Here is a 22265-nt window from a genome sequence, read left to right on the forward strand (position 1 = left end):
TTTAGTGCAGCTTTTGATGTGATTGGCCACTCTCTTTTAATTGAGAAACTTAAATGTTATGGTTTCAATACTTGGGCTTTAATGTGGATACAGAGTTATTTGTCCTCAAGATCACAACAGGTGTATCTTAATGGCAGCTTGTCTAATAGTAGAAGTTTGGATTGTGGTGTTCCACAGGGAAGTTGCCTAGGACCTTTACTTTTTTCTATATTCACCAATGATTTACCTTGGGCTACCAGGCGTGCAAGATTGGTTCTTTATGCTGATGATGCAACCTTATATCAATCAATCAATCAATCAATGTTTATTTATATAGCCCTAAATCACAAGTGTCTCAAAGGGCTGTACAAGCCACAACAACATCCTCGGTACAGAGCCCACATACGGGCAAGGAAAACTCACCCCAGTGGGACGTCAATGTGAATGACTATGAGAAACCTTGGAGAGGACCGCATATGTGGGTAACCCCCCCCTCTAGGGGAGACCGAAAGCAATGGATGTCGAGTGGGTCTGACATAATATTGTGAAAGTCCAACACATCAGCGAGAGTCCAGTCCATAGTGGGGCCAGCAGGAACCATCCCGAGTGGAGACGAGTCAGCAGCGTAGAGATGTCCCCATCTGATGAACAGGCTAGCGGTCCACCCCGGGTTTGGAGCAGAGTAGATAAGAAAAGAAAAGAAAAGAAACGGCAGATCAACTGGTCTAAAAAGGGAGTCTATTTAAAGGCTAGAGTATACAAATGAGTTTTAAGATGAGACTTAAATGCTTCTACTGAGGTAGCATCTCTAACTTTTACCGGGAGGGCATTCCATAGTATTGGAGCCCGAATAGAAAACGCTCTATAGCCCGCAGACTTTTTTTGGGCTCTGGGAATCACTAATAAGCCGGAGTTCTTTGAACGCAGATTTCTTGCCGGGACAAATAGTACAATACAATCGGCAAGATAGGCAGGAGCTTGACCGTGTAGTATTTTATACGTAAGTAGTAAAACCTTAAAGTCGCATCTTAGGTGCACAGGAAGCCAGTGCAAGTGAGCCAGTATAGACGTAATATGATCAAACTTTCTTGTTTTTGTCAAAAGTCTAGCAGCCGCATTTTGTACCATCTGTAATAAAACGTTACAGTAATCGAGACGAGATGTAACGAACGCATGGATAATGATCTCAGCATCGCTTGTGGACAAAATGGGACGAATTTTAGCGATATTACGGAGATGAAAGAAGGCCGTTTTAGTAACACTCTTAATGTGCGACTCAAACAAGAGAGTTGGGTCGAAGATAATACCCAGATTCTTTACAGAGTCACCTTGTTTAATTGTTTGGTTGTCAAATGTTAAGGTGGTATTTTTAAATAGATGTCGGTGTTGAGCAGGACCGATAATCAGCATTTCCGTTTTCTTAGCGTTGAGTTGCAAAAAGTTAGCGGGCATCCATTGTTTAATTTCTTTAAGACACGCCTCCAGCTGACTACAATCCGGCGTGTTGGTCAGCTTTAGGGGCATGTAGAGTTGGGTGTCATCAGCATAACAGTGAAAGCTAACACCGTATTTGCGTATGATGTCACCTAGCGGCAGCATGTAAATACTAAAGAGTGCAGGGCCAAGAACCGAACCATGGGGAACTCCGCACGTTACCTTAACATAGTCCGAGGTCACATTGTTATGGGAGACACACTGCATCCTGTCAGTAAGATAAGAGTTAAACCAAGACAAGGCTAAGTCTGTCATCCCAATACGCGTTTTGATACGCTCTAATAAAATATTATGATCAACAGTATCGAAAGCGGCGCTAAGATCAAGAAGCAGCAACATAGATGACGCATCAGAATCCATCGTTAGCAATAGATCACTAGTCATTTTTGCGAGGGCTGTCTCCGTAGAGTGATTTGCCCTGAAACCGGATTGAAAAGGTTCACAAAGATTGTTAGACGCTAAGTGTTCATTTAGCTGCTGTGCTACAATTTTTTCGAGGATTTTCGAGATAAACGGAAGGTGGGACACCGGCCGGTAGTTTACCAGGAGATCAGGATCGAGGTTAGGTCTTTTGAGTAGAGGATGAATAACCGCTTTTTTGAATGCTAGGGGAACAGTGCCAGAGGAAAGTGATAAGTTTATAATATTTAACACTGATGGACCTAGTAATACAAAAAGCTCCTTGATAAGTTTCCCGGGAATTGGGTCAAGTAAACATGTTGTTAGTTTTGTCCCATTTACACATTTTGACAATTCCTCCAATGTTATTTCATCAAAGAGAGAGAAACTATTTTGGAGGGCGGTATCCGTCGTATATACAGTCGTATCTGTGTTAATAGAACCCAGTTGTAGCTGAGATGCATTGTCTTTAATCTCTTTTCTAATGACTTCAATTTTCTTATTAAAGAAATTCATAAAGTCATCTGCTGAGTGGGTGGAGCTACTGGGAGAAGTCCCTTGTTGGGTTAGAGATGCTACTGTACTAAACAGAAATTTAGGATAATTTTTGTTGAGGTGGATGAGATTTGAGTAATATTTAGCTTTAGCTGAGGTAAGCATGCGTTTATAAGTTATTAAACTATCACACCATGCTTGATGGAAAACCTCAAGTTTAGTCGCACGCCATTTGCGTTCCAGCTTTCTACATGATAATTTCTGGGCTTTAGTTTCTTCTGTAAACCATGGGGTACGCCTTTTAGGGGCCCTTTTTAGCTTTAGCGGTGCTACAATATCAATGGTGTCGCGCAGGGCGTCATTAAAGTTGTTAGTGAGGTTATCAATAGAGCCCACATAATTTGGGAATGGTGCCATTACCGAAGGCAGTAGGTCAGTAAGAGTCGTCGTTGTGGCAGCATTAATGTTGCGGCTGCTATAGTAGTTATTATTATTATTATTAGTTTGTTGACAATGAGTCAGAACTTCGAATTTTATAAGGTAATGATCGGACATTACTTTAGTGTACGGGAGTATCGTAACTTTAGAGGTGGTGACACCCCTGACAAGCACTAGATCTATCGTATTACCGTTGCGATGCGTGGGTTCATTTATTATTTGTGTAAGACCACAGCTATCAATTATAGTCTGGAGCGCCACGCATGGAGGGTCCGATGGGGTATTCATATGGATATTAAAGTCCCCCATTATGATTATATTGTCGGCGTGCGTCACTAGATCAGCAACAAACTCTGAGAATTCACTGATGAAGTCCGAATAGGGCCCAGGGGGGCGGTAGATAACAGCCAGGTGGAGAGGCAGCGGTGTGACAAACCTCAAAGTGAGCACCTCAAACGAGTTATATTTATTATTTAGGTTAGGTGTAAAATTATAGTTTTCATTGTATATTAGTGCGACACCCCCTCCCCTTTTCAGAGGTCGGGCAACATGTGTATTGGTATAGCCAGGAGGAGATGCTTCATTTAGCGCAAAAAAATCGTCTGGTTTGAGCCAAGGTCTCGGCGAGACCAATGACGTCAAGTTTGTTGTCTCTAATGACTTCATTAACTAATAGCGTTTTGGAAGATAATGATCTTATGTTTAAAAAGCCCATATTATAGGTAGTGGGCTGTTTTGAGGATTGTCTGTTGAAATTATCCGAAGTAGCAATATTAACAATGTTGCGTTTATTATGCGTATTGCACTTTAAATAGTTTTGACCATATCTAGGAATTGATACGACGGGGATATTCAGATTGTTTGCTTGATGTTGCGATAAACTGAACGCATCATAGTTAGCTACCTCAGTACAATGTATGTCTGCCTCTGACATGGTCACAAAAGAAAAAACATTATGTGAGTTGTGTTTTATTCTAAGAGAATTGCTATGTGTGCAGGGATTATCCAGCCTGACGCCGGCTAGTTCTAGTTTAAATGGCTTCTTACCCGGAGACTCCACGCTTCTTTGGTTAGCTTTTCTCTTTGTTGTTAGCCCAGCTCGGCATCCCCGCTTCTGCTTCCGCTCGCACCGCCTATGTCGTCTCCATTGGCGGTCACCGCTAGCACTTGACTCCGCTGCTACAAAGGCCGCTCGATGTAGCCCACAAAGTATTCCCATGCTAGCGAGGAGGTCCACCGTACATGCATCTTTCAGTCCATAACGACCCGATCCATCCACATCCAGAATTGTCTGTCGGTCATATGTGATCACAGAGTGTTCACGCTTTGAGCCAGCCATGAAATTGACAGAAATGACGGGTGTTTTTTGCCAAATCGCTCTACACTCCCAAGAGCGTTAGCAGAGCCGCTGCATTCCCATGCGCCGCCATCATGCAGTGTACTTAATGTAGTATTGAGTGAGGAACCAAAAGCTGTGCATGACTGGACAGTATGCAACAGACTTGTCCTTAACATCTCAAAAACAAAAAGTATTATATTGGGGACTAGGCAAGGGTTATCTTGTGACCCAAAGTTGGATCTGAGGCTAGGTATTTCAACAGTTCAACAGGTCAGAAGTGCCAAGCTCCTTGGAGTGATGCTGGACTGCACTCTATCCTGGTCAAATCATATCAGTGATATAGTTACAAAGATGGGAAAGGCTGTTGGTATTTCCAGGAAATGTGCTGATTTTGTTGATCCACCTCTTCTTTGTCAAATTGTTAAGAGTTTAGTCTTGTGTCATTTTGACTATTGTTCTAGAGTCTGGGCGTCTGCTGCAAGTGGTGAGATGAGTAAGCTCCAGATTGTCCAGAATAGGGCAGCAAGGCTGGTTCTTGGTTGTTCATTAAGAATGAATGTGAACCAAATGCATGCTTCTCTTTTTTGGCTAACAGTGCAGAACAGGTTGTCAGCTAATACTCTTATATTGTTAAAATCAGTAACCGCTAGTAAAACTCCTGCTTTTCTCATGGCCCAAATAGTTCACAGTAGCACTATATATAGTCATAATACCAGGGCGTCCAGTGAGGGGCATTTTGTACTCCCTCGTCCCAGGAAGAATGCTTTGCGGAAATCTTTTATTTATAGATCTTTATCGCTCTGGAATAACCTGCCTCAAATTCTCACCGGCATTGAAAGTAAACAGCTTTTTAAAAAGAAAGTAATATTTTATCTGAGTTTTTAAATGAGTTTGCTCGTTGATGATTTGTTTGGTTCTATATTGTGTAGTTATATTTTTATGGTAATTATTATTCTGTGACTGTAAATTGTTTGCTCGTTTTCTTATTGATGCTTTTATTTTTATTCTTTTTTCTGTATTGTGTAGGTATAATTATATGCTTTTACTTGTAATTGTATTGAATTGTGGACCCCAGGAAGACTAGTGGGTTGTTGGGGCAACCAGCTAATGGGGATCCTTAATAAAAATCTAAATCGAATCAAATCTTAGTTTTATTGCCATTGAAAATTGTAACGCTACCTAGAGGCAGTTTGGCTGAGAGTGCTGCTTAAATGCTTGTTTCCTCGCCAAATGTTTGAGCCAATGTTTAGTCTGCAACCAAATCTGATGTCACGAGCAACACAGGTATTGAAATATAGCACAAGGTTTCATCGAAACTGTTTGTGTATTGAGTATGTCGACAAATAAACAGCATTATCACATGCCTTTGTGAAGCAGAATCCTTGGGATGCACAACAGACACAGAATGTGTTTTGTCGCGCTGATCGGTCAATACATGTGAATTCACTTGCAGTAGTGAGTATATGTAAGACTAGGCAGCGTGAGGTGTTGAATTTGTATCAAAGTAACTTGCTCTCAGTACGGCCTCTTTGCCTGTTTGTCTCTAACTGCCGTGTGTTTGCCGTTTCCCACAGTGCTATCTTAAAATGATAGCATGCAGGCTGCTCACCATTTACATCTAAAATGCTCATTTAAGGTCTTTACGCCGTTAAATATATTATGGTTCGAGTGCAGCTGGGCTAGGCTCCATCCCCCCGCGACACCAAGAGGGACATGCAGTAGAAAATGGATGGATGGATATAACATTACCTAATACCTTCTTAGGTGTTTCAAATATTGGTTACTGATAGTGTAGTGCAGGGGTTTCCAAACTTGTTGACTGGGGGCATTGGGCTTAAAAAAGTTGTCCAGGGGCCGAAAGCCTGTATATATATATATATATATATATATATATATATATATATATATATATATATATATATATATATATATATATATATATATATATATATATATATATATATATATATATATATATATATATTTATACACACACACATATACACACACACACACACACACACACACACACACACACATATACGTATGTATATATATATATACCGTATTTTTCGGACTATAAGTCGCTCCGGAGTATAAGTCGCACCGGCCGAAAATGCATAATAAAGAAGGAAAAAAACATATATAAGTCGCACTGGAGTATAAGTCGCATTTTTGGGGGAAATTTATTTGATAAAACCCAACACCAAGAATAGACATTTAGACTTAGACTTAGACTTAGACAAGCTTTAATGCTCCACAAGGGAAATTGTTCAACTTGAAAGGAAATTTAAAATAAATAAAGAATAGTGAACAACAGGTTGAATAAGTGTATGTTATATGACGCATAAATAACCAACTGAGAACGTGCCTGGTATGTTAACGTAACATATTATGGTAAGAGTCATTCAAATAACTATAACATATAGAACATGCTATACGTTTACCAAACAATCTGTCACTCCTAATCGCTAAATCCGATGAAATCTTATACGTCTAGTCTCTTACGTGAATGAGATTAATAATATTATTTGATATTTTACGGTAATGTGTTAGTAATTTCACACACATAAGTCGCTCCTGAGTATAAGTCGGCCAAACTATGAAAAAAACTGCGACTTATAGTCCGAAAAATACGGTATATATATATATATATATATATATATATATATATATATATATATATATATATATATATATATGCTGTGATCCTTGTGGTGGTGTTTTTTTAAATGTATTTAATTTTTTTTAAATTAATGAACACATGTTAAAAGTACATTTATAATGTTGATGAAAACAAGTCTCTCACACGCACATACACACACAAACACCAATCACGGTTGCAGTACTGTAAGTATTACTTAAAAACAAATTGAGTATTTTTTTTCACTGAATACTTGTTTACTGAAGTACTTATTTGGATGAATACTTTTTACTTATACTTGAGGAATAATAATTTAAAGTAACAGTACTATTACTAAGTACTATTTTAGGCTAGTCTGGTGATGTATAATTACTTTTTGTTTAACAGGCAAAAACAGGCTTTTTTTTTTACAGCTGGAGGATGGATGATTGTCATCACTTTGAGAAAAAAACCTAATAATTCTCAAGTTTTAGCGGACTACCCCTACAGTACTTTAGTTCGAATATCTAATCATACGACTGACTTTAGTCAGCAAACACACATTACCACATGCACAAGTGACACATCTGGAAGATCCCCCTCAGTACTACATCGTATCTGCAAAGTTTTATTACAGTGCACACGCAAAGACAAACTACTCACTTCTTGAGCATAAGTTTGCCCTGAGGACACTTTCCCCTCGCCCCAACCAACAGCTCGCTTCTGTTAATAAGCATATTCTTATCAGGGGTTGTACAGCGCAGCCAGTACAAGTGTCAGACGCTGATAATCTCCTCCGTTCAGGACTCGGGTATCACGCTCATTTTTCCATCCCAGCAGAACCTGCCATGCCACCAGTTTGCTTTGTGATCTTAGGCGGCCTCTGTCTATTCTGACGCCAAATTCACCAACTCAGCAAAATTTGAGTGTCTGTGTCGTTAAATTGGATACTACGCACATCCTGAACACTGATCACAGGATACTGTTTGTAGACAATGCAATAGTTTAAGTGTGATTACTGGTAGTAGAGGTACCTGCGCTCCCACATACAGTACATAAACAAATACAGTACATACATCCACACACACATTCACTGTACAAACATACATATACACATACTGTACATACAGTCGTGGTCAAAAAATTGCATACACTCGTGAAGGACATAATGTCGTGGCTGTCTTGAGTTTCCAATCATTTCTACAACTCTTATTTTTTTGTGATAGAGTGATTGGAGCACATACTTGTTTGTCACAAAAACATTCATGAAGTTTGGTTCTTTTATAAATGATAAATGATAAATGGGTTATACTTGTATAGCGCTTTTCTACCTTCAAGGTACTCAAAGCGCTTTGACAGTATTTCCACATTTACCCATTCACGCACACATTCACACACTGATGGCGGGAGCTGCCATGCAAGGCGCTAACCAGCAGCCATCAGGAGCAAGGGTGAAGTGTCTTGCCCAAGGACACAACGGACGTGACTAGGAAGGTAGAAGGTGGGAGTTGAACCCCAGTAACCAGCAACACTCCGATTGCTGGCACAGCCACTCTATCAACTTCGCCACGCCGTGAATTTATTATGGGTCTACTGAAAATGTGACCAAATCTGCTGGGTCAAAAGTACTGTATACATACAGCAATGTTAATATTTGGTTACATGTACCTTGGCAAGTTTCACTGCAATAAGGCGCTTTTGGTAGCCATCCACAAGCTTCTGGCAAGCTTTTTGACCAACATTGGTGAAGTTCAGCTAAATTTGTTGGTTTTCTGACATGGACTTGTTTCTTCAGCATTGCCCACACATTTAAGTCACGACTTTGGGAAGGCCTTTCTAAAACCATAATTCTAGCCTGATTTAGCAATTCCTTTACCACTTTGTGTGTTTCGGGTCTTTGTCCTGTTGGAACACCCAACTGCGCCCAAAACCCAACCTCCGGGCTGATGATTTTAGGTTGTCTTGAAGAATTTGGAGGTAATCCTCCTTTTTCATTGTCCCATTTACTCTTTGTAAAACACCAGTTCCATTGCCAGCAAAACAGGCCCAGAGCATAATACTACCACCACCATGCTTGACGGTAGGCATGGTGTTCTTGGGATTAAAGCCCTGACTTTTTCTCCACCAAACATATTGCTTGGTATTGTGGCCAAACAGCTCAATTTTAGTTTCACCTGACATCACATGAACAAAGATAAGACCTTTAGGAGGAAAGTTCTGTGGTCAGATGAAACTAAAATTGAGCTGTTTGGCAACAAGCCAGCTCCAGCTCGTAGTGCCCAAGACCAGACTTAAAACCAGAGGAGACAGGGCCTTCTCTGTGGTCGGCCCTAAGCTCTGGAACACTCTGCCCCTCCATGTTCGAACTGCTCCCACAGTGGAGTGTTTAAAGTCTCGTCTTAAGACCCACTTTTATTCTTTGGCTTTTAACACTACGTGAGTTGTGTGGTCCTCTGTTGTCCTCTGTGTTTTTAAAATGGTATTTCTATTTACTGTTTTAATTGGTTTTACCCTTTAAAATAATTTTTAATCATATTTATTTTATATTGTTTTGTTTTATATGTATTTATTTTTTGTTTTTATTCAGTCATTAGTGGAGCTAAGGATAATATTTGAATATTGTTTTTAATATTGTTGCGCAGCACTTTGGAAACATTTTGTCGTTTAAATGTGCTATATAAATAAAGTGGATTGGATTGGATTGACAATACCCACAATATGTGCTCCAATCACTCTATCACAAAAAAATAAGAGTTGTAGTTATACATATGCATACATACACTCATGCATATAATCACGTTTCATCAAACATATATTAACGTTGTTCCCCTAGGGGAAACTGGATAACACATGGCACACTGACAAAGCTTAACCTCTTGTTACTATAACAATCTACAAGGTTAATATAGCTGGCTTCTCTTTCTTCCCTCCATTAATCTGCTTTCTTTTGTATTTGAAGTTATCATTACATATATGTCATGTAAATGGGTTATACTTGTATAGCGCTTTTCTACCTTCAAGGTACTCAAAGCGCTTTGACACTATTTCCACATTCACCCATTCACACACACATTCACACACTGATGGTGGGAGCTGCCATGCAAGGCCCTAACCACGACCCATCAGGAGCAAGGGTGAAGTGTCTTGCTCAAGAACACAACGGACGTGACGAGGTTGGTAGAAGGTGGGGATTGAACCAGGAACCCCTCAGGTTGCTGGCACGGCCACTCGCCCAATTGCGCCACACCCGTCCCATATGTATTGTTGCATTTGAAACAATTGTATTGTTGATAATTGAGGTAATTATTGTTATTATTCATTATCAATAGTGCTTTTTGTATTGGGATTTTCAGTACTCTATTTGTAGTGTAATAATGTTTATTGTCATTTCTGTGTTATTAATATTTATTTTACCAACTGATTCTTTGCTATTACTTTTACCATCATATTTGTACACATCTTATTCGCTGCTGCTGTTCTGTTGTTGTTGTTGTCTCTCTGTCTTATCCTCCTCTTGTCCCCGCAATTTCTCTTTCTATCCCCTCCTGCTCCGGCCCGGCTGCACCAAATAATAATATAAATCCATTTAATAAAGTCAAATACAAATAAGGCAACAGGAGAAGTATCACAGACTTCTCTTTTGTAAAGTAAATCTGTGCAGCCGATATGGACATCTACGTTTGTACATCAACAATACAATTTGCCTGAGTAGCTGGACAGGACACCAACAAAAAAAGTGTAATTATTGCTTTCAATCAGTCTATGTCATTTATTTACCCAGGTAAAAACTCATTAGGATTCAAATCTATTTTCCAAAAGTGATCTGGCCAAGAGGGCAGAAAAACAAAGTCACAGAAATACATATAAGAACAACAAAAACAGCAGCAGTCACACGGCACAACTAAAAAGTGCATTATTTATATATGTTAACATAAAAATAGGTCAATTGTTTTGACCTATTTTAAACAACGTTAAAAACAAGTACAATACCCAATAGGAACAGATTCTCGATTCTTTAAAATGGCCTGATATTCCCCCAAAGTGATCAGCTCAAGTACCTCAGATCGTTTTGTAATTTATTCCATGACCATGGAGCAGCATATCTGAAACCCAACCGTCAACACGTCTTTCAAGTTCGCTTGCATTTACCTTAAAATGCAGACTGCTCACAGAGTTTGATCCTGGCAGCGTAGTCAATACAAAATGCTTCTAATGGAGGTCGGCCTCTTCAACAAGGCCAAGCCCGCACAAAGCGTAAGCATTTAAAAATAACTTGCTTTCATGACATCATGGCCCCTGGCAAATGGAATACATTCATTTACTATTGAGAACGCAATTTACAAAGCACTTAACAGGACTGCAAACTGCACATCTGATGCCTGGGAAGCCTTGACTAATGACGGAAATCAATATCATAGCATATCACATCACTCCGGTCCTCAGTCTGTCTTTCTCTGTAAGGAGAAACAAAAAGACCATCGCTGGCTTGAAAACCGAAAATAATTTGACATATGAAATAACAAAAACGATTACATGGGTAAGTATAAAAAACAGCAGGGGCTACATGAAAGTAATTACAGAATTAAGGCACAAAACCTTTTTTTTCCAAAACAACATTCACCGCGATTGTCCTCTTATTTAGTTTTAATTGAGCGACAGATATCTCAATTGTACCTCGGATTGGATCTCAGAAGCAGTGCAGGATTGATGCGGTTGATTAAAAGTGACCTGTGTCTAATTACAATTGGTCTGATTCTCTTTCTTTCTCTTATTATATCTGTTTTGTTTAATCAGCCCTTTTACTGCTGTGTTTCAGGCAACGCTAGGAAACTATGAAAGTATGTAAATAAACATTTACAAAAGCTTTCTGTGTAAATAACTAATTTCACAAAGTATATATCTGCGGCTGGATAATATATGTACACAAAAATGTTTCTTCAAAAATTTCGTGGGTATGTCAAGACTTGGACTTTGGCGTGGTTTGTTCTCCCGTGGTGCAAATGATTTGGACCAGACATGGCGTGAAGGTGAATACATATCTAATTTTAACACTCAAAAAAGGATTAAACAAAAGGCGCGCACAATGGCGGAAGTACAAAACTTGGCTATAAAAACAAAAACTCGCACAAAAGCAGAACTATGGACAAAAAAACAAAACTTGCAAACTATGGCATGAATAAAGAAAACTTACTTGGACGAGAAAAGGGCATGAAGAAGAGCAGCATGGATCATAAGGGTGTGTAGAGAGTGTGATGTCGCCAGGCTGACTTCCTGGCAACAATGGGCTTAAATAATAGTGACATGATTAGTGAAAACAGGTGCGTGACTCAAAACGTGAAACAGGTGCGTGACAGGACAGGTGAAAACTAATGGGTTGCTATGGTGACAAAACAAACAAAAGTGCACAAAGAGTCCAAAAACAAAACCGAACATGACTAAAACAAAACATGATCACACAGACTTGACAGGGTACAGCTCATATAAAACTTTATAGTCCGGAAAATACACTATTAAATTTCAGAATAGGCAAAATAAAATGTGGAAAAAGTGAAGCCCTGTGAATACTCTCCCCGGATGCACTGTACAATGTCGCAGCAATAAAATAATTAGCCTTTTAACATCAGACAGATGACATTTCCACAATCATTCATTCATAAATAATTTTGTCAGCCATTTAGCGTGTTATGCACTCACCGTTCTCAAAACACAGCGAAATGCACACAACGCAGCCACAAAGCCAAAGGCGATCGGCACGGTCATTAAAAAAGAAAATGGCCGCTGCACGGTAGAGAAATCCACCACCACCAACGAGCCCTGAAAGGCCGAAGAAAAGGACACAACCCATTGCTGACCAACCTGAAAACGAAAGTGAAAGCGAAAACGAGGCCAAGAAATACTTACCTCAGACACCATAGAAGACAATCCCAGCGCAAAGGAGGTAGGCTGTATGGTGTGTTACAGGTACTGTCTTTTGTTAAATTTATGAATGAACACAAACGCATGTGTAAATATTTCCTCTTTCAGTGTGTACACTTAAAAAAGCATCATGTTTAATTAACAAACATTTACATAAAGCAAACAGTTTTTCCAGTCCAATGTTGATAGTAATAAAAACTTGAAAATGATCTGTCTAAGGTACACTTGTTAAAAAAAATAAGAAAATATATAGCTGTGAATAATCACGATTAGTTAGTTAACTACAGACAAATTGTGATCAATTGATTAAATATTTGAATTGTTTGACATTTGTTGTAAGTTGTATTTGAGAACATGTCTACTTTTTGTTTTATATTATGTAATTAGATGCTTTGCAGATAGCCGAAATAACGATGGTTTCAAGAAACGTTAAAGGTGCCTTATCCTTTGTAATTCATATTTTAGTCATTGTAATTTTAGGCACTTCAAATGTTGTCAAATGTAGTCGACTAAACCTGGAATAAAACTAAATCAGTCTAAATGACTCAAGTATGACTAAAACTAAAATATATTTTTGTCAAAAAACTAAGGCTAAAATTGAATTAAAAACTGCAGTCAAAAGTAACACTGTTCTAGAATGTTCTTTAACTTTAACTAATGCTTTAGATACCAGCAGCCTGGCTCCATAGTCCCCACTCCCTCCCCTCTGTTGCAAGTCTTGTGGATTCTATGTATGTATGGCTATTGTTTTTTTTTTTTTCTTGGCCTCAGTCTGGACCCCCTCCCCAGGAGCCCAGTCTGATACAGATCTTTTTTTTTACTCATCTCCCCCCCAGAGCGTTTACCTTATTCCCATCTTTCTAAGGGGCACCTGAAGTTGGCTGACCCGTCAGCGTTCCTGTTCTGTCTCCCTGTATGTCTGCTCTTGAATGGGATTGTGCTGAAAATCTGAATTTCCCCTTGGGGACTAATTAAGTAAACAATTGAACTTCTGTAACGGTTCTTTAATCATGTTTGATTGCAGTTGATAGTTTCTCCGTTTTACTGTAGGATACAAATGTTTAGCTTGACAGAACTCATAATTAGATAAACCAACAACCAACAATGGAAAAGTCAAATGATTAAATAAAATCCAAATTAAATTCAAACTTATGCACTTGTTTTTAAAAAACATTACAAATGCGCATGGAGTCATTCCACCCAGTTCAAATAAATAACCGAAAACTTAGACTTTCATGCCCTTGCTGTGTAAACATCTGAACACAATTGTAATATATGTGTTACAGGTTTTTGACAAGGATGCATGTATTTATGTTTATGTTTCATCTCTGTTCAATTCATATTTTGACCAGTCCGTTTTTCTTCCTTGCCTATCCCTCGGGACTAAGGTCATGCCGTCCTCCAGCTGCCTTTCCCGCAGCCAGTGGATGACATCATTGCATATCTACCTCGTCCTTGGAGTGACTATTCATCACCCTGATCATCAGCGGCATCACCTGCCCACACACACACACACACACACACACACACACACACACACACACACACACACACACACACACACACACACACACACACACACACACACACACACACACACACACACACACACACACACAATTGCACGAGTCCAGATCCTGCGGCAGCTCTGCAGGATAGCAAGTGTAAGAAAAGGAGGGATAGAACCGCAGAAAAGAAGGAGATGTGGAGGGCAGGATGCTCCTGCTGGGGTAGGCAGAAAGTCCTGACCTGTGCACTTCCAACAATACGTCTCAATAAAGTCTAATCCAGACAAATCTGATGAGTCAGACCTAAGGATACACAGAGGGGGTGAGAAGACCATCTACGCTCATGCGTCACACTCTCTTCCACAAGCAAAATGGATCGTGGAGTGCATCTTCTCTATAATACACCCTTTCTGAATCCACTCGTGTCCTAATGAGCAAGCATTGCAGGAGTGAAGAGGTGACACATTAAGAACACAACAAGCTTTCTCTGTATTTTACTTGGAGTTTTAGACATGAATACTAGGAATTGAACTACTGTGAAACTTGGATTCACAAACGTAATTGCTTCTTGAACAGGATTTGTAAATAGATATAAAAGTTTGTATATTAAAGGAAATTTCTCCATAAGAAAGACTAAAAATGAATAATGGGTTCCAGCCATGTTTTAGAAAAAAGCCTGTACCCTTGAAACACATTATAAAGCGCTACACAATACTGTATGACAAACAAATATGACAAGGGGTGATGGATCAACTATCTATTTAATAACAAAGTCAAAACAACAACAAGTTGAACTGTCGACACGCACACACACTGTCACTAGCTCAGTGGTGCACTCACATTTTCAAATCATAAAACTCCTTAACCTTAACAGCCAGGCTGCTAAATTGAATTGGACTAGTTAATAAAATCCACTTTACCTTGTCGGTCAATTTTTTCTGGAGTTCGTTAGAAGGGAGGGGGACTTATATTGAGCTAGCTGTACTAGACAAATGTTGTAAAAAGGCTAAAAAAAAAACACATTAATTTGCACAGTAGCTAAAGATAAAATGGCTGGGCTGCAGGCACACAATGAAACATGTGTGCAATGAGCCAAAATTTGTACACAAAAGCATATTTACATTTTTTTAAAAAGTTTGTACAATGAGTTTTCACTGTACAAATGTTATCCCTTAGCTGACGAAGGGTGACGTCACTCCATTGTCATTAAAACAAATCTGGTTTAAATGTGTTTCATTTTGGTCTGTCTTTTGACTACAATCTGGACGATCGAGCATTACACTTGCTCACTGAGTCTTTTTATTTATGTAATACACACTAACCACACATACATCGGTAACTGTTAACAGCCAATATGGTTTCCGGTCCGTCACTCAAATACGTCTGTGTGCATACAGTAAACACAAACAAAAATTCCTAGTGTTACAAAATGCACACCCAACATGTTAATTGATTGTATGTTGTCTGTCTATCTGTGTTGGCCCTGCGATGAGGTGGCGACTTGTCCAGGGTGTACCCCGTCTTCCGCCCGAATGCAGCTGAGATAGGCTCCAGCACCCCCCAAAGGAAAAAGCGGTAGAAAATGGATGGGATGGATGGATGGATTTATATATGATATACCATGTAAAAGGTCTGTGTTTTGCACATGAATGCCATACATTATATTTCCAGCTGAGTGTAATTGTAATGAATAGAACACAGTGATGGATCTGTGTGGTGTTTACAAGAAGATGACATAATTGCATTTCACCTTACACTGCACACCTAAAAAAAAGAGGTGTTGATAAAAGACTTCCCTGCTCTGAGATGTTACAGTACATCATGTTGGACGTGTTCAACCTCTTGAGCTAATTCTACTTAAAATGCATTATTTCACATCATTGTTTTCACAAATTACATATAGTACCGATAAGAGTACCGATAAATACTGGTATCGATAAAGGAATATCGATAAGGATATCGTATCGATGAATTCTTAACAATATACATCCCGAGTCACTGGTGAGAATATAATGCACAATTTCGTTAGTGCTGGTCTACAAAGGAAGTCTTACTGTGCCAGGTTTGATCCCAGGTTGGAGCCGTCTTAGAAAGGCTTTCAAATGTATCTTCATTAATTGTGTTATTTTGCAATAAAAACATTAATTATTGAACAATTCATTTCCCATCAATTTGTTTCAGAACAAAACATGCGTTAAATTAAATTTACATTTGGTTAAAAAAGTAAATACATACGGTTTTCCTGAAAAAAATCTATTTTACTCTCGCAAAGAAGACATTACTTTATGGTAGGGTTGTACGGTATACCGGTACTAGTTGTCATGTCTGTTGATCATGTTTTTGTTTGGCCATGTGCTGTTTGTTTTTTGGACTCTTTTTAGTTCCTGGTTGCACTTCCTTGTTTGTTTGTTACCTAGACAACCATTAGTGTCACCTGTTACACTTCTTGGACTCACGCACCTGTTGCTAATTATGTTCTTCTGTCTCTGATTAGTGTTCGGCCACTCACCTGCTACCCGAGCACTAATCAGAGGCATTATTTAAGCCTGCCTTTGCCTGTCAGTCGGCCTGGCGTCATTATTTGCTTCATGCAACCTGCTGCGGAGGTTTTGTTTCATGCCAAAGTTTTGTGAGTATTACTTGTCTCAAGTCCATGCTAAGTGTTAGCTTCTTTGTTTCCTGCGCTAAGTTTTGTGCTTTAGCTCCAAGTGCGATCAGCGCGTTGTGCCTTCGCTTTGTGTTACTTTTTTTTTTGCACCTCTTTGAGGTTTGGGTAATTAAATCATGTTTTTACCTGCACGCCTTGTCCGGAGTAGTCCATTCTGCATCCTGGGAGAACAACCCGTAGTGAGCTGACACTAGTATGGTATCACGGTACTAATGAATCAAAAATGGTACTATACTCTGTTTGAAAAGTACTGGTTCCAATTTATTTATTTTTTTAATGGGTGCGCCGTCACGTCATGACGGGTTTACGAGCATGTTCGGCAGTGCACAATCACAGAGTACTTACAAGCAGACAAAGTGTGTAGACTGAAAAGGGAGAACGGATGCATTGTGGCTTAAAAACTGACGATAAAGGTGAAGCTATAACACTGAAACGCCCTCAGGAAAAACATGGCCAGCTAGCTAGCAGCGAGCATCCCTCTGCAGTCAGCAGTGTTTTAGCTACTTCTAAATCACTAATCCTTGCCTCCATGGCGACAAATAAAGTAAGTTTCTTACAAGTATCATCCCTGCAGGACGAGAAATAGCTAAACATGCTTCACTACACACCGTGGGAGGATATAATAGCTCACCGGCATCACAACGTGAACAAACGCCATGGGTGGAGCTACACTTGACATCCACTGTAATGATACCAAGTACAACAGCGTATCTAGTCGATACTACTATAATTACATCTACATTTCTTATCGTCACAAAATCTTTTTTCCTTTTTAAAAAAATCATACTATGTTTATAAACTCAGTAAATATAGATAGAACATGTTAAAACAGAAAGTAAGTAGATATTAACAGTAAATGAACAAGTGGATTAATAATACATTTTTACAGCTTGTCCTTTATAATTTTGACAAAATAAAATAATGATAAATGACACAATATGTTTCTGCAGACGTCAGCAGCCAAATTAGGAGCCTTTGTTTGCTTACATACTAATAAAAGACAAGTTGTCTAGTATGTTCACTATTTTATTATTATTTGATTGCAATAACAAACAAAGCCAATAATGCCATTTCTTTGTGGTCCCCTTTTTTGAGAAAAGCATCAAAAAGTATCGAAATACATTTTGGTAAAGGTACCAAAATATTGGTATCGGGACAACCCTACTTTTGGTGTAAACAAAAAAAAATGGTGGATGAAGAACAAATGAAAGGTAAACATATTTTATAAAATGTCCAAGAATTTCAAGCATGCATGGGAGTCCTCAGATAGGAATTCTCAAGGATGAGAACGCTACCAAACTCTGTACCACTCATTCATTATCAAGTTAACACTGCTGTTGAAGGTTAGATCGGGCAATATAGAATGTGTATAAGAATATGAATGTGGACACTGACTAATTAAAAACTGATAATGCAGCATTATTTGTGGGAGAAAGTGTAAAGTAGGCAGTTGACTCACGTAGTCATGGAAGGCCTTGGCCTCACTGGAGTGCTCACACGTGTCTCTTCTCTCTGGAGCAGCGCAGTACAGGTCCCAGAAAACACTGCAACACACCACACATCTTTGAGAATCAGACATCCGTCTGATGAATATCATGTCACAGTGATACCTCATCTTAGGAGTACCTCGGGTAATTTGCGGTACTAGCTGTCTCTCGGCTTTTTGTTACGCTTTAAGTTGCGAGTCCACCCTGCCACCGGTTGAAGTAGTGTTTGTCACAAGGATGTGCGGTTTGAGCAAGGGACAGATTACGTATTGTTACACATGGCTGTTTCTTCTTCGTTTACACAACAAACAAAGTTTTGATCAAACAGACGTGCTCAGAGATCCACATAACCCTGCCCTTCAACCACCGGAGCTGAGAAATGTTTGCGTGAAGGAGAAAACGCGGATAACCGAATCAGAAAGATAAAGCAACGTCCGTGGGACATTTATCCATGAAAACATTGAGAAGCTGCAGATGCTGTGTTTCAGTTTATGTTGCCTAGTCCTGACTTAATAAACTGGACAGTCAAGATCCCCTTTGGTACACAAACATACATATTCTTCTACTCTAACCTCTTCGGTCCGTCAATCAAATACATCCGCGTCCAACATAAACAACAGTTTCCTAGTTCCTATTGTCACACAGCCGAGAAACTGCCTGTTCAATGCTGAACAACATTATTTCATTCAGTTGTTTTAAATAAATCTAATGTAATTGTTTGTGCTACATGCCATTGAAATGTTTTTCAAACAACAATTCTTATCTAAAAGTTAGTTTTTCTTTTGAATAGGCATGTTACATGATAAAATGGGGATGTTTTGGGAAGAACAAGCAAATATTCAATTGATTTCAAATAATTTCAACGGGCGGGGCTGATTTGAAATACGAGTGTTTGGAGTGGAACGGAATGTGCTCATTTGTTGAGATACTACTGTACTTTTGTGCCATAGTCACGCAGTCGGCCCATTATATTGTAGACAGAACTTGAGATAAAACTGCAAGATTAAGACAAGGTATATTTTTTTGGTCGGTGCTATATAAACTTACCACCACCAAGAATGGAGGAACCCTGGAGGTTCTCCTAATGTGATGTTCTTCTCCCATCGGATCTGAACAAGCCAGGAGACAGAAAAAGTTGCTTTAGAAGAAGAAAAAACACAGGCTAGACCAAATACAGGATGCGATAGAATACTGAGACACACTATGCTATTATGTCATTGTGCTATGAGCCTCCTACTGTATTTTTTTTTCTTTACAACTAGATAGGTCAGTGTTTGTCTGTGATCACTGTCAATTCACAATAACCCAAATATGTGTTTGAAGTGAGGTCATGGACATGTACCAGCCTGAGGAGCACAGTGAAATAACTCAAACACACATCCCATTGTGCGCCTACTAGAGATGCGCAGATAGGCAATTATTTCATCCGCAACCGCATCACAAAAGTCGCCATCCACCCGCCATCCACCCGAACTAACATTTAATCAAAACCACAACCCCCGCCACCCACCCGTTGTTATATATCTAATATAGATGATGCAAGGCATTAGTGAGGTTAGAAAGCTTTTGCCTGTTAAAGAAAGGAGACTGATCCAATGCAGCAGAGACATTCAATGCGTGCCACGCATTAATATCTCTTGGCCACGCATTAGAGGCTAAGAGATATTAATGCATGATAATATTATTTATCATTATTATAATATTATTGTCATTTCCATTAAGAAAGTGTTGACTATTATTGTTATTTTTTTCCCCTGGTCTTTAGTATTCCCTTTTTTAGTTTGTCGCGTACCACGTTTGCAGCCGGCGTTGCCATCTTTTTATTTTTTTCTTCTTCTTCTGTTGTGTTGTGGTGTGCTGTGTCACGCCAAATTTCTTCCCCCTACAAAAATCTTCCCCCCACCCCATTTACTTCCGTGGTCATGTTTCCTCTTACGTCATTGACAGCGATCGATAGCACTTCGGCTTTGACTGCCCGTCGCTGGAAGGATACTTCGTCTTTGAAAGCTGCTGGAATCTGAAGAAATCGATTATTGTTTTTTTTTGTACAGGCGCGAAACAGGACAGTCACGTGCCGGTTACGGACCCCCGGCAACTTTGTGACTTTATTGGACGCAGCCCCGGAAGTAAATGGGGGGGGGGGATGTTTTTGTAGGGGGGAAGAAATTTGGCGTGGCAGCTGCAGCAGTGCCTGATGAATAATTGCCTGTTTCAAAGAGTGCTGCTCGTTTTTCGTATGTGGGTAACAACATTTAACTATGTATATATATTTCTGAATTGGTTCAACCGCCACCCGCCCGAATCTATTTAAAATCAATTTTTTTCGTCATGCATCCGCCCGACCCACTGATTATCCGCGGACTCCACGGTTGTGTCCGCAAACCGCGCATCTCTAGCGCCTACTCTATTTCTGGCCCATTGCAGTATTTCTTACTGACAATAATTCCCAAGAAAAGACAGCTCTATGTGTGTTTAACTATTCATCAAAGGTGTTGTGGTAATGACCACCCAGAAACAAAATTCAACAGAAAGAGTTTTTTTTTTTTTTTATAGCGCATGTCTACACGAAAATGAATACTTTTATGAAGTGTTAAAACACACAATCTCTGTCCCCACGAAAACGCATAAGCAGGGCAATTTTGGCCAATCATAAGCATCCAGTATGGCGAATATGGCGGGTCACGGCAAGAAAAAGGCATACTGACGTCTTTTTGTCAATGTGTAGCGAAGCTGCAGTAGAAAGGGGATTCCTATGGCCCCATTCGTCGTGGTTTACCTGACGCATGAAACATGACAAATTTGAGGCACGCACTATCCAGTTTAACTACCAGATGGTTGTAGATTGTTTAATATCTTAAAATGTGCTTTGTGGCAATTACAACTTAGACCACAGCGTGACGAGTGGTGCTTTCCATCGTTTTCAGTAGACTGGATTGCCAAATGATTAACCCCCCCACCTTCCTCTCAAGCAAGATCCACCCAGGAATGGGGCCAAACGAATCTCCCTACTGTGTATGTGTACCATATTTTTCAGACTATAAGGCACACTTCAAATCCTTTCATTTTCTCAAAAATGGACAGTGCGCCTTATAATGTACGGCATAATTCTGGTTGTGCTTACTGACCTCGAAGCAAATGTATTTGGTGCATGGTGTAATAAGTATGACCAGTAGATGGCAGTCACACATAAGAGATACGTGTAGACTGCAAGATGATGCCAGTAAACAACACCAAAACCTTAAATGTTCCATTGAGAATATAGAACATTACACACGGCACTCAAAAATCTGTCAAAATGTTTTTAGTACGATTTCGGTAAGCTATGAAGCTGCACCGCTTGATGGATTGTCGGCGCATTAAATGTACAAGTATTATTATGGTGTGTGTATAAGGAGCGCAAAATGGCACCTATTAGCAGACATTATCTGGTGTTTTGTTTCACAATATTATGCAAAACCAAGTTTTCTTACCTTCTGGTACCTGCTGATGTGTATTTGGGATCTGCATAAATCCTGAAAATGTGCGCGGGTCTGCCATTGTAGTCCGTGATGACGCTGTAGTCATAATCTTCTTTTTCACTATCTTGTTATGTGACAGTCATCTTCCGCTGTTGCCATTTCTAATATAAAGTAGCGTTATAAAGTTCTTACTCATATCTGTCAGTAGACTAGCTATCAAAGCACTAAAAACTGTAGTGAGTTAACATAATTCACCCACGGAACTTTAGTTATTAGAGAGTTCCGGTCGAACGGTTTTTCACGGGACACATTTCCGGCGTTAATGTTGCATTATTGAGCCACGGATGAGGAGATACTGCTCTGTTATTGATTTAAGTAAAGTCTGAATGTCATTAAAACAGTTAGCTCCATCTTTTGACACTTCTTCCACTCCCGTCCTTGCACGCTTCACCGCTACAACA

The 22265-nt window shown here is 39.5% G+C and overlaps 1 protein-coding gene across 1 annotated transcript in view; it reads right to left on the reverse strand.

Moving 5' to 3' along the window:
* The window catches only part of LOC133652312 (single-stranded DNA-binding protein 2), a 200662-nt gene that overhangs the window by 66704 nt on the left and 111693 nt on the right, over positions 1 to 22265 (reverse strand). The window contains exons 3-4 of the mRNA XM_062050916.1: positions 19394 to 19455; positions 18319 to 18403 (exon numbers count right to left, since the gene is read on the reverse strand). Coding sequence (XP_061906900.1) covers positions 18319 to 18403; positions 19394 to 19455 — 147 coding nt within the window. The remainder of the gene's footprint in view (positions 1 to 18318; positions 18404 to 19393; positions 19456 to 22265) is intronic.

Source organism: Entelurus aequoreus, linkage group LG06, assembly GCF_033978785.1.
Source record: "Entelurus aequoreus isolate RoL-2023_Sb linkage group LG06, RoL_Eaeq_v1.1, whole genome shotgun sequence".
NCBI lineage: Eukaryota > Metazoa > Chordata > Actinopteri > Syngnathiformes > Syngnathidae > Entelurus > Entelurus aequoreus.